The following is a 13,534-nucleotide window of genomic DNA, read 5'->3' as shown; positions in this document are numbered from 1 at the left end:
TGCACCTATTAATTAGACTACGTCTATATTTACTGCCATGATCTATAACAGATCTTTCTTAAACTGTTCGTTTTAAAAATTTAGAAATTATGGAAAAACTAAGGTTTCAACTCCATCAGACAAAGCTGACCTTAGATGCATTTTGGTATCATTTTTAGGTCCTTTTTTTTGTCATATAGGCTCTTCAACTGTTTTCTAATAGTCGGCTTTGGGCATTCCTGATGAAGGTAAAGGTACGCATGAAATTTATAAAGTGTTGTTTTTATTTTTTTATTCCAATAATCATACGGAAATCCGAATGTATGTTCGCAAGAAGAAGACATTCACACCAAAACTGCATTTTTTAAATTACATTTGCCTTTAAGTATAATTATTTTTCCGATTTAAGTGACAATTTGACAAAGGATGTTATTTTTCATGTCAAAAGGCTTTGCTTATAATTGATTAATATAAGGTTAAAATCTTGCACATGGTTCAGCAAGTCACAATTTTTTATGTTAGTAAAAACATCTAATTGAAACATGGCATTCACTTTTTCGCCTTTATTTACAAATGCATTGTGTACGCACTTTCAATTCCAACTTCTTCCAACAGTAGTATATTCTTAAGTATGACATCACAAATATACGTATTATCACACTAAGTATGATATTGTAGTGAATAAGTTTATAAATGCCGTACTATCGTAAACATTGGTCTCGGCAAGAAACTGCATCAGTTTTGTTTTTATGAAAAAGATCAAACAGGCAAGTTCTTAAAACCTATTACGTTTTCATGTGATCTGTAAGAAACTGGGTCCATTGGCGGATCCAGGTGGCCTAGAGGGCGTTCACCCCCTCGTTGGTCGCCAAAAAAAAATAATTATATAATTTTTTTACGATTTATTTGATTTTTTTAGCATGTGTACAAGGACATCATTCGTAAATATAAAATTACATTAAAATATTGAAATGACCGATTTAGTGTAATGACCATGTGTTTATCCCCTTTGTATCTTCTATCAATCTTTGTATGTATGTACATGTACATATAATTGTATTCGTTTATAGGTGACACTTGCAGTAGAAAACGAAAATGGTGAAGTAAAAGAAAAAGAACATCTGGTAGAAGAAGCAGACGATGTCGACAAGAGAGCGAACTGGGGAAGTCAGTTAGAATTTATATTGACCTGTGTCGGGTTTGCTGTCGGTCTCGGCAATGTATGGAGATTTCCTTATCTCTGCTTTAGAAATGGTGGAGGTAAAGTGTGCATCGTAAAACAGTTTCATTGATAAACAAATTTGCTCGAAAGTTTTACATAAACTTATCTGGAGATACATTTGCATTTTTGAAGAAGATAATTATGATTCTTTTCTTTTATTATTCTGCAAATATGTCTTTGTGGTTATACTACGGACACCAGTTAGGACTTCCTTAAAATCAATATATCTGCTTACGAAATAGTAGATAAAATCTAGGACTATGGGTAATCTAATTGTTCGTTCACCAAAAGGACTATGGGTAATCTCATTGTTCGTTCACCAAAAGGACTATGGGTAATATCATTGTTCGTTCACCTAAAGGACTATGGGTAATATCATTGTTCGTTCACCAAAAGGACTATGGGTAATCTCATTGTTCGTTCACCAAAAGGACTATGGGTAATATCATTGTTTGTTCACCTAAAGGACTATGGGTAATATCATTGTTCGTTCACCTAAAGGACTATGGGTAATATCATTGTTCGTTCACCTAAAGGACTATGGGTAATATCATTGTTCGTTCACCAAAAGGACTATGGGTAATATCATTGTTCGTTCACCAAAAGGACTATGGGTAATATCATTGTTCGTTCACCAAAAGGACTATGGGTAATATCATTATTCGTTCACCAAAAGGACTATGGGTAATATCATTGTTCGTTCACCAAAATGAAAATAATGTTACGTCATTGGTTGAATTTCCATTGTTTAGAACGGTTTAAACCAATCACCACGTTTTAATGTACGATTTTCAAAATATTACCCAGAATGCATTAGATTCTGAAACGGCGAATTAGAGTTGCAGTCTTTTGCTTTGATTTTGCAAATTTTCTATTCTAAACTTATGTACTTTGATGATTTCGTCTTGTTTTGCACAATCTGGAATATTCTCTATCAAATAGATTATGTACTCTGATTGGCTTGACGTATACCTATGTTTGTTTCTTTAACTGACTTTTGGTATTCGCTGTATTTAGATAGCAGGACAGTATTCTCTGAGCTATCCCAACGAAGGAAAACTCACCAATGTGTGAATCGAAAACCAATAAAAACGTGTGTCTTCAGTGGTTATATCACAATGTAATTTCCTTTGAAATCTATTGTTTCAACATTGTTCCATCTTTTCTTGTTTCTATTTCAGGAGCTTTCCTCATTCCATATTTCATTTGCCTAGTTATGATTGGTATACCTTTATTTTACCTTGAGCTATGCTTGGGACAATTCTGTAGTCTTGGACCTATTAAAGTATGGCGGATAAACCCTTGGTTCAAAGGTAAAGTTAAATGTTTTAGATGATATCTTTATATTGTATAATTGTATTTTACTCCATCATTTTTTTTTCATTTTAACCTTTATCATCCATAAATCTACGTTCTTAGATACTAATTGATAGTCGGATCATATAGTAATAGTAAGGATGAAGTATTATCTCTTATTCACGTTACAGATGACGCATGCGTGATGGTTTATTTCGTTTTGTTTTCAAGTGTCGTTTTTCTTTTTTACGAAAACCTGTTAGGGTCACAAGAAAACAATTGTATGTCGTTATTACGACATATCTATGCTACGTCGAAATAACGACAACCTATGACGACATAATTTGTTTTCACTGTAATTCTAACCGGCTTCCACACTTTCTGAATCGTATTTTGTGTTCTTTTTCTTCCTTTGGTGGGACTAATTCAGAGACCTTCGAACTTAAATCGCAAATATTTGTAATTCTAACATGTCTTCAGACAGTTATATATACAAGTGGTCCGATTCTTAAAACAATTTCCTCAGTCTACAGAAAAAGCATGTACGCTGTATATAACTGCCTTCTGAACGTACGATGTCATTGCCATACATTTTTAGACTTTAGGTCTTGGTGTAACCATGTTGGCAATCTCCAGCCTTGTGTCCATATACTACGCTGTTATCATTGCATACTGCACTTATTTATTCTTTGCGTCGATGCAACCGGAAGTTCCATGGAAGTACTGCGATGAAGCATGGAGTACATGTAACTGTCGAGACGGCACTCAGAACGATTCACTTCAAGATCCTTGGAACGGCACAAGATTGGAATGTTGTAAGTAGCTGCAATTGTAGTATTTTTTTAATAGAATGCACCATTATTTTTATGGTTTGGTTTATTAGAAACGCTCGCCCAAACCAGATATGATAACACGTTAGTAATACCATTTATTACAAAAATAATTTACACTGCAAACATTCCTTTTTAAAAATAATAATCAGTCGCGATTAACGGTACACCAAAAGCAGCAACGTTTGATTGGCTGACGTGCAAAAACTTCATTGCGAGATAATATTAATTTGTATACATTCCAATTTATCAAATGATGAAACTTCGTCAATTTTCAGTACAATTTTCGATGAAGGGTACTCGTTTGAGTCTTTGATGATTTGCTAATTTTCTTAGATATATGTGTTTATTATCTCTAATTTTCGCTGATTCATTTTATTTTTTCTCTATTTTAACGCAATTTTAACACTAAATTCACTTTCAATCCAACAGGACACGAATTCCCTTAATTACACTAATGTCCGTTTATAAATAGGATTTCTCGCTATCTGTGATACTGGAAATCAAATATTTAAAAAATGTTAGTATCAAAAGGAGTAGGCCCAGTAAGACCCCTTTTGGCCCCAAAGTATAGCAGTTTTACAAAATTGTTAAAATGTAAATTTTTAGCTATTTTAAATTGGAAAAAAGAATACTTCTGTTACATAAATATGGGCTATTTTTGACAATACAATGCTCATGTATCGGGTACTAGCATCATTAAGTCATGTTAAATTACTGAAATCTTCGAAATTTTAGCATTTTGGTTAATTTTTAGACGGTTTCCGTCTGAAATGGAAGTGGCCGCATTTGTGTTCATTCTTAATATTTAAATGTAAGTTGTATTTGATGATAATACATAACTTATATAAAGGTTGAGAATGAACACGGATGCGGCCTCTTTCATTTTTGACAAAAACCATCTGAAAAGTGACATATTATGGCATATTTGATAGATTTTTCATATTTAAGCTTGCATTTGAGCGTCTTTAATGACTAAATCAGTTCAAATCTTTCACATAAACTAATTGAATCGACTGAAGTAGACACTTAAGTGTTTAAAAAGTGTCCAAAATCTTTAATCAGATGAACCTAAATTTTGAGGCCAAAATCGGCCCTTACCGGACCTATTCCTTTGAATAACAACCTACTCATAATAATACCAAAAATGACACAAACACCATACTAGGAATGCCTTTGTGATAACTTTAGAAGATTACACATTTTACATCTTTTCTCAGGCAATTTATACAAAATATATCATGTCGTAAGTTAAAGCGGTAGTGAAGGGATAGATCAAATTTCTGAAAAAAAAACAAACAAATACAGCTAAAAGAGTTTATTTTAAAAATTAAGTTCTTTTGGCACCACAACGGAATAAACTAAACATGTTAGATGTTATTATGTTCGTTCAGTAAGTTAGGGTGTCATATGGAACACCTTACCAAGTGACATTTTTCTTTCTTAAATCATTTATTTTTATAAAAATAGGGAGATATGGTATGATTGCCAATGAGACAACTATCCACCAAAGTTCAAATGAAGTGGTTGTAAGCAATTATAGGCAACCGTACGGCCTTCAACAATGAGAAAAATCTATACCGTATAATCGGCTATAAAAGGCCCCGACATGACAACTATGAAACAATTCAGTTGAGAAAACTAACGGCCTAATTTATAACAAAACATGTACAAAAAACAAACATGACAGATATGAACCAACGACAACTACTGATCCACATGCTCCTGGCGTTGAACAAGCACATTTAGAATGTGGCAGGGTTAAACTAGTTTGAAGGCGCCAACCCTCTTCTAACCTCGGACAGTGGTGTAACGGCACAAACCAAGAAAAAACTATGCAAACAATAAACGAGTTTAAATGTTTAACTACTCGTTTTATTTTAGTAAATTTTACATATGAAGAAAATGCAACAGTGGCAGCAAGTGACGAGTATTTCAGGTAAGATTGATCGATTGTTGGATTGATTGCTGCTTAACATCTAGTGTTTTCAAGTAAGAAGACATACGATATTAAGGAAAAAGAATTTACCCTTTTATGAACATGCGTTAACTGTATACATATCACAAACTGATTAAAATGAATTTATTGAACATTATTGCATATAATGATAATGGAGTGAACTACAAATTGTTTGGTTTTTGTTTCAATTTAATTGAATAGGTATAACTGATTAAGTTTTTTTACTTTCACTAAAAATGTCAATGAGACAACAACCTAACGACACAAAATATTACAAGGCTTCTAAAGGTCAACAATGGACAGGTTTGCGAACGAAATAAACCATCCGGCCCGATGTAAAAATATTTGAAATAAGTAAAACAGAGAAATTTGCAATCAAAATTTTACAAATGACAAAAAACAAGATTAACCAACAACGAAAACGGGAAATACACAGACGAAGTTTCAGACATAGGTCAAGTACATGAACATTATTTATAGGGTTGACTTTTACTTTTTTTAATTTTTCCAGTAACGAAGTTCTACAACTTTCAAGTGGTATAGAAGATATGCAGAATCTTAAATGGGATCTTTCGTTATGTAACCTGTTTGTCTGGCTTCTGACATTCTTAGTTTTATCTAAAGGAATCAAATCACTAGGCAAGGTATGGAACATTTAAATTTGTTATACTTCATGTCAAAATGCCAGATTTTGATTAGTTAATACGAAGGAGACAATTTACTCTATCCCATGACAAATACTCTATTACCCTTCACGGAGACGCTTGCTCAAGTGTGCGCTTTAATAAATACGGATGATTGTTACATTGTATGTACAAGACGACATAGTTTATTACTTTGAATTTGAAATTTAATGGACAGTAATAACAAAACATTCAGTATAATAAATTAAACAACACATAGCTTAGAGGGTGATAGAGCAGATTGTAATTACCCCTCGAAAAGACATTGTCAACCTTGGCTTCGCCTCAGTTGACAATGTTTTCTCGGGGTAACAATCTGCTCTATCACCCTCTAAGCTATGTGTTATTTATATAATGTATGTTGTAGTATAAAATTATCTCAGCTGCCCAATTGGTTTAATGGTTACAGAGTGTTGTTTCATCATTAATACCCTTGATTTAGGCAAGCAAACGCGAAATCTATTCGCAATAAATTGATTTCAAAAATCTTTTATTTTCTCCCAAAAAGTCAAAAATCGAGATTAATTTAAATTTGCACTTAAAACTTGAAACTATTACAAAATCATTGTCTAATTTGAAATTTAAATTCCTTCTAAGATATTTGAATACTCGATTCTTCTTTTTTGTTAACCATTTTAAAATAAATATGACCCTTCGTTTAATGATACGTCATTTTCTCAATGAAAAGTTTCTTACTTGGTAAGATTTTCTAAATTGTATGGAATATCTTTGCAAATGAATGTTTTTTTTTATTAGACCAATTAAGACTTTTAATCTGTTTATCATATTTTAAAATAAATTTCAGTTTAAACTGGTGATTCGTTTCTCTTGTTGACTAGTATTATGTTATAGCTGCTATAAAAGGTGTCATCACTTTTTTTCAGGTTGTTTATTTTACCGCCATTTTCCCTTACTTCCTTCTAATAGCACTACTTATCCGCGGTTGTACATTGGAAGGGCATATGGAGGGAATCAAGTTTTATCTGACTCCAGATTTTGAGAAACTAAAAAAGGCTGAGGTGAGTACGCCATTGACAATCTCTGAGATCATTCCATGAAAAAGCTGCAATTACATGACTTTGTACATTTATATTTCTTTGAATTGAATGTTAAATGTTATGTTATGCGATGTCAACCATGTTGAGATTCAAATTATTGTCACTTACATTGTACGACCAAGAAGAGCAGTTTGTTTGTTTTAAACATTGAAGCATCTAATTCAAAGAAGGTCGATTTCTTTAACTTTTTTGCTATAAGATTAATGTATTCCTTGAAATATAGAGTGAACATTATATATTTAATGATCATAATGTTGTTATTTGGAGCGAAATGTATTAATGTCAACTAAGCTAGTTCATCTATCAATAAACTTTGTTGCCGAATGTATATCTATTGCACACTTGTCAACAGATGTTTCAAATAAGCTGATACGATCAACCCAAATATTTGACAGCTTTGATAAGATAAGCGATACTAATTCCATTCTATGGTCTTGTACAAACAACTGCATGCCCATGATAATAGAGCGTACATATGCAATCTTAACTTTCCTACTTAATGTTGGACAACATTAACCAGCAGTTCTATAATAAGTTTTCAAATAATAATATATATTTGTTGTTCTTGAGTTTGCATCATTCTAATTGAAGGTTTGGAGTGATGCAGCTGTACAAATATTCTACTCTCTTGGTACTTGTGTTGGGGGTCTGATAGCCATGTCCAGCTACAACGAATTCAGGAATAATTGCCTGAGGCAAGTACATGTGTTCCACTATATTGGTTAGCCATATGTATTCCACAATGTTGGTACGCTATATATGTTCTATGTTGGTAATTCATATGACTTTGTGTTCCACAATGTTGGTAAGCCATATGTATTCCCCTATGTTGGTAAATCATATGTATTCCCCTATATTGGTAAACCATATATGTTCCACTATGTTGGTAAATCATATGTGTTCCACTATGTTGGTAAACTATATGTGTTCCACGATGTTGGTAAGCCACATTTGTTCTGATAATGGTCAGCCATACGTGTTCTGATGTTGGTCAGCCATTATGTGTTCCACTATGTTGATTAACTATACGTGTTCTGGTGTTGGTCAGCCATATTTGTTCCACTTTGTTAATAAACTAAATGTGTTTCACTATGTTGGTAAACTATATGTGTTCCACGATGTTGGTAAACTATATGTGTTCCACGATGTTGGTAAGCCATATTTGTTCTGATAATGGTCAGCCATATGTGTTCCACTATGTTGGTAAACCATTTGTGTTCCACGATTTTGATAAACATTACTTGTGTTCCACTTTGTTTGTGAACAATGATATCTAGTTAAAATTTGTATGAAATATCCGTGTAAGTGTTACAAATCAAGCTTCGTAGAATAGATGCAACGTAATAATATCTTTTTTTCAATTTGTAAAAATAGGAGGGATTTCTATTGTATACTTGTCTTTGTATTATTAACTCTTACATGTACATGTTGCAGTGTTTCCGACTTTGTAAAGCCTTAATGTTACGTTTAAATATTAAACCTGTGTATCTAAATAAGAGGTTGCAGATAACAAGTGGACATTTAAAAACTCGTATGTCGAACAAAAACTAACAACGCCATGGCAAAAACAAAAGCGACGAGAGACGAACAAGTCCACAAAATACTAATAAATGTCAAAGAAAAACACAAATACATTTGATAATCACATTTAGGTGTAGCACTTAACAAGAGATGAACAAATTGTTTGATTATTTTCTAATTCTATTTTATTTCAGGGATGCGTTGATGATTCCTCTCATTAACTGCCTGACCAGTTTTTATGCTGGATTTGTTTCATTTTCTATACTTGGTTTTATGGCGCACAAGAAAAACACTACTGTGGACAAAGTAGCTGCTGGGGGTATTGTTATATATGATACTATACAGATAAAGAATTAAAAGACTACTCGTGCATTTAAACAAACAAGTCATTGAATATTCCAATCAATCTAAATATGAGTAGGTGGAAAGGGTATTGGGAGACAGGGAGAAAGGGGGCGGGAGAAAGGAGAGAAAAGGCGGGAGAAAGGAGGGAGAACTATCAAAGGGAGACGAACTTTAATGTTGAAAAATAATAAAGAGGTAAAAAAACGAAAAAACTGGATACTAAATGTTCTAATAAATGGACAAATCTTTGAAAAAAGTCAACATTTATATTTCCCAAACCATTTTTGCCATTTCCGATCATTGATCATCATTTCTAGAAATCATCCTTTCAAAACGGTATGTCTATGGGTAGAGATGGCATATGTTTAAAACCAGAACTAAGCTTTGATCCAATTAGGAAAGTTCTTGTGGGTGCAAAATTTGATATAGATGCTAATTATGTCAAGAACAATCCTCATCCAGATGTAGCAGGTATAAAAACATTAAAAGATTCTATGATTAAAGATGCTGACACTCTGGTTTTAACTGACTTGACAAATTCAGTAAGTCTTCCAGTCGGACTTGACTATTCACCATATATACAGAGTAGTGACTATGTTAAAAATCTGGTAGAAAAGAGGGTACAAGAAGCACCAATATGTTCTGGGTGTCTCGAACTGAAAAAAGAAAGGGGAAAAGTTGTTGGAGATGTCAGTATTTGTTGTAATCGAAGTTGCGAAGCATGCAGTGAGCTGGGACAGGTCTGTAATCAGTGTGAAATAAATGGCCATATTTCTATACTACCGCAATTACGAGCACGTGAGAGATGTATCGAGAACAATATCAAGTGTAATAGAATGGCCGTGATGGTTGTTATTCACGATTGTGAACAGAAAAACAAAACCGCAATGGAAAAAATAATTGATGACAAAATTGAGGGTCGACAAATTCCAGAATTAAGTCTAACTAGTGTAGGTTCGGATGCGGTCCATATTGGAAAATGTCTAGCAGGTAGTTTGTCAAACTGGTGGCTCTTAGTTGACAATTACCGAATAAATTTGATCATTCTTCGAATGTTAAGACAAACACAGACAATAATGGGTAATGTGTTTAGAGAAAACATTTCGTTGGATTCTGTGCAACGGAAGGATCGACAGGCAACTGCTGCAATTGCCGAAATAAGTTCCGAAAAAGTCCTTGACTGTCTACACAATTCAGATAATGACGTGGTCGTATGTACTGTCGTTCCGGAAAAGTACAGAAAATGCGATGACAATCATCAAAGCATTTTAAAGGAACCAGTAGACATATGTCTTTCGGATGATCCGTCCGTATTGTACGTTGCTGATCGGGTAGGAGTTATATATTCAGTTAGACTTCACTATCCAGCAGATGTCAAACAGTTGGCAAAAGGTCTGAGCACACCCAGTTCGATTATGAATTTAGATGGGATCCTGTTCGTGTGTGAAAGTGGCAAAAACAAATTAGTCTACATAGACCATAAAGATACTCTGAAATTAGACATATCTAAATCAACCAAAATAAATCTGTGTGAATATGCCACGTTTTTGGAGATAACAGAACCCGAAAAAAGTAATCTGAAAACCCTCAGACACATTATCAACAGGAGAATAGAGGCGGCAGGTCTTCCAAGAGGCACAAAAGACACAGTCAGGGTTCTTGACATTGGCATTGACGCTGTTGTACCTACTAAACTGCAGGTTTCTGTGAAACAAAAAGTTGCTGCCTATGGCTATGCCCTTTTTGGAACAAGTTTATACTCGATTAGTGTACCAGATATGAGTGGATGTTTTGGATTAGTCTACTGTTCAAACTATCTGTACTTAGCCGATCATACAGCTGGTATTCTGCGCCTAGAATTGGATTCAAACACAGTCTCTGTGATTCTGAAAACTGGAACCGAAATCTGCAACCAACCACATGGAATTGCCATAGTAGGAACTGAATTGATATACTCTGACGTTGGGAAAAGAGCATTATACAAGATCAAAGACATTGAAAATGTATCACTTAACCAACCTGATGTTCTTTTGTTCGCTGGGAAAGGAGAGGAAGGAAATGAGGATGGTCTTGGTAAAGATTGCCAATTTTCGCAACCATCAGGAATATGTACTGAAGGCAACACTCTGTTTGTTATAGACTCTGGATCGAAAAATATCAGCCTCTAAAACAATACAGTCAGTTCATATGCTTCGAACAATGTTGGAGTCTCTTTCCGAGCACATTACTGGTATAGAATCAAAATATTTGGAGAAAGTTGATATTAATTCAGCTCTTACGTTAGTTAATGAACAATTGCACAGTATGTTGCGGTTAAAAACAGAAACACCATCAGTTATTGACTGTGCAAGGGATTTTCTCAGAGGTGTCGTTGAGTGTGTTAAGAGAGTATTGATTTGTAGATATCATTATTTCACATCAAAGGAAACGTCAGGGTATGAGAGTCCAAAATAGTATCTATCCCTTGAACAGTTTCCAAAGTTTCAACAAGCCGTCCAGTGTCTCTAAAGAAGACGTGAAACTATTAAAATTGGGAATGGAAATGGGGAATGTGTCAAAGAGACAACAACCCGACCATAGAGCAGACAACAGCCGAAGGCCACCAATGTTTGAATTTAGGGAGAGATATGGAAAAGGAGTACGACAGCGAAGCGTAAGAGCCGATACAACGAAGTTTAATGCAGGTACGCTGCCTCTCAACATGTACCAAAACAATATCCCACCTAAATATGCATCGATAGATCTGTCTGTTACCGACATTAGAATCAACGAAACAGCTGAAGACCCGTCACTTACAGAACCACGCACAATTGATCAATTGCAAAGTTCAAATGAACCCGCCGGACCAGTGTTAGACTCTATTTATGATGAAAATGATTTGGTGGCGGTCATGTTGGATGACCAGTTGTCTCTCGGAAGTCTCACTGAACGTGTTTTTGAAACTGACAAAGTGTGCAAAGCGATTCTGTATAAAGAGAATGATGGCCTTGAATTTCATAAAGACATGCAAAGAGATATACCACTTAATTGTATATTAGAAAGTGTAATACCCCCTTTGTTACCTGGTCAGGTTGTATATACATTAGATGAGGAGATTTACAATAGGCTGACCAGCTCTCTTCAGACTGATACAATGACGATCAATGTAAAAGTTAGCGAGACGTTTGAGGAAGAGGAAATTGTACTGACTGTACTGAGTTGTGAAAGGACGGGACGTGGGAGAACTGTTAAAAAACCAAGACACTTGATGGATTTCTATTAATTCTGTACATATTATATTATATTTTATAGCAAAACTTAGACAAATATTTCAGGCCAGATATATGTACACAGGTTCATTAGTTTTCTTGTCTTATGCCTTCACATGTGGGTATCTGTTTCCTCTAAGTATTTGGCGATCTTCTACAAATTTAAAAAGAAGGGATGCTGACAATGTCAAAGAGATACACTCCCTCCTCTAAACAATATTACATGTACTTAACGCGTTTTCCAGGTCACCTTAAAAATTTACGTTATCCACTTGACCATACAAAGTAAGGTGTTCTCGAGGACAGGGAAAAATAGAGATGACACAATAAAAAACTATGTCTAATTTCATGATCCTCATACATGACCATACGTATCAAAAATGAGTTTCTTGACATTGGGGCATGCACAATGCACCATTGACAACATTCCAACATTGTGTATTAATTTGCGTACGAGTCGGAGACGGGCCTTGTTCGTAAAATCAGTATATGCTTTAATAAAGACCTATGCCAACTATATATGGTCATATATTAATTCAAATTTGTATTTAAATCGATTGATCTGAAAAAAGACGGTTGTTAAGGTGGGAGATGGAAGCAGAGGGGCGGGAGAAAGGAGAAAGGTACCCCCCTTTCCACCCCCTCAAATATGTGAATAACGTTTTCAAAAACGTAATACACGCGTTCACAACATAAAGACAAACATCATATTTCATCGTTTTGCATTATATTATACGAATTTATAAATACACTTTTCTATCAGGTCCAGGACTTGCCTTCATAGTATATCCTGAGGCATTAGCACAGATGCCTGTGTCCCCTGTTTGGGCTGTTCTCTTTTTTCTAATGATGATGATTCTAGGATTCAGTTCAATTGTACGTATAGTGAAATTTTTATTTAACTGACAATTTTACATTTTTGTCAATCTATATGTATTGTCAAATATTTGAATTTATTACAAATTGTATCGATTGCTGGTGATAATATTTTGTGTCTGTCGAGTACTTTTGCGTAAATTTCTGTATAAAACGCTGAAACTAGCCATTTTCTGAATAATAATTTTATAGTGTTACCAAATCCAGGATGAAAAATTTTGTCCTGCATTTTTTTTTTTATTGTAATCTCTGTCCTGCATTTTTATTTTTCACTCTATTCGGTCCTGCCTTTTTTTTTTTTTTAGTTTATCCTGACTTTTTTTTACATAAATTGTCATCCTGCCTTTTTTTTTGCAAAGTGTCTCATCCTGCCTTTTTTTTTTACTCAAAACTCCTGTCCTGCCTATTTTTTTCAAATTTCATCCTAACCCCCACCCCCCACCCCCCCCCCCCCCCCCCCACCCCATAAAAATCAAATGGTAGCTCCCTAATAGAAATGGTTCATAATTTTTTTCA

At 34.4% G+C, this 13,534-nt stretch overlaps 1 protein-coding gene across 1 annotated transcript; it reads left to right on the top strand.

Annotated features, from left to right (window-relative positions):
* Nucleotides 1-3,191: 3,191 nt before the first annotated feature.
* Nucleotides 3,192-13,048, top strand: LOC127718706 (sodium- and chloride-dependent glycine transporter 1-like). The gene is made up of 7 exons (XM_052224761.1): nt 3,192-3,312; nt 5,212-5,266; nt 5,799-5,931; nt 6,855-6,989; nt 7,620-7,723; nt 8,744-8,868; nt 12,906-13,048. Exons 1-7 carry the CDS (start codon nt 3,195-3,197, stop codon nt 13,046-13,048), a joined length of 813 nt encoding a protein of 270 aa, XP_052080721.1. The 5' UTR covers nt 3,192-3,194.
* The last annotated feature ends 486 nt before the right edge of the window (nt 13,049-13,534 follow it).

The sequence above is a fragment of the Mytilus californianus genome, unplaced genomic scaffold (genome assembly GCF_021869535.1).
Source record: "Mytilus californianus isolate M0D057914Y unplaced genomic scaffold, xbMytCali1.0.p SCAF_10, whole genome shotgun sequence".
NCBI lineage: Eukaryota > Metazoa > Mollusca > Bivalvia > Mytilida > Mytilidae > Mytilus > Mytilus californianus.
The sequence above is the reverse complement of the archived record's forward strand: the minus strand, read 5'-3'. Positions and strand labels throughout refer to the sequence as shown.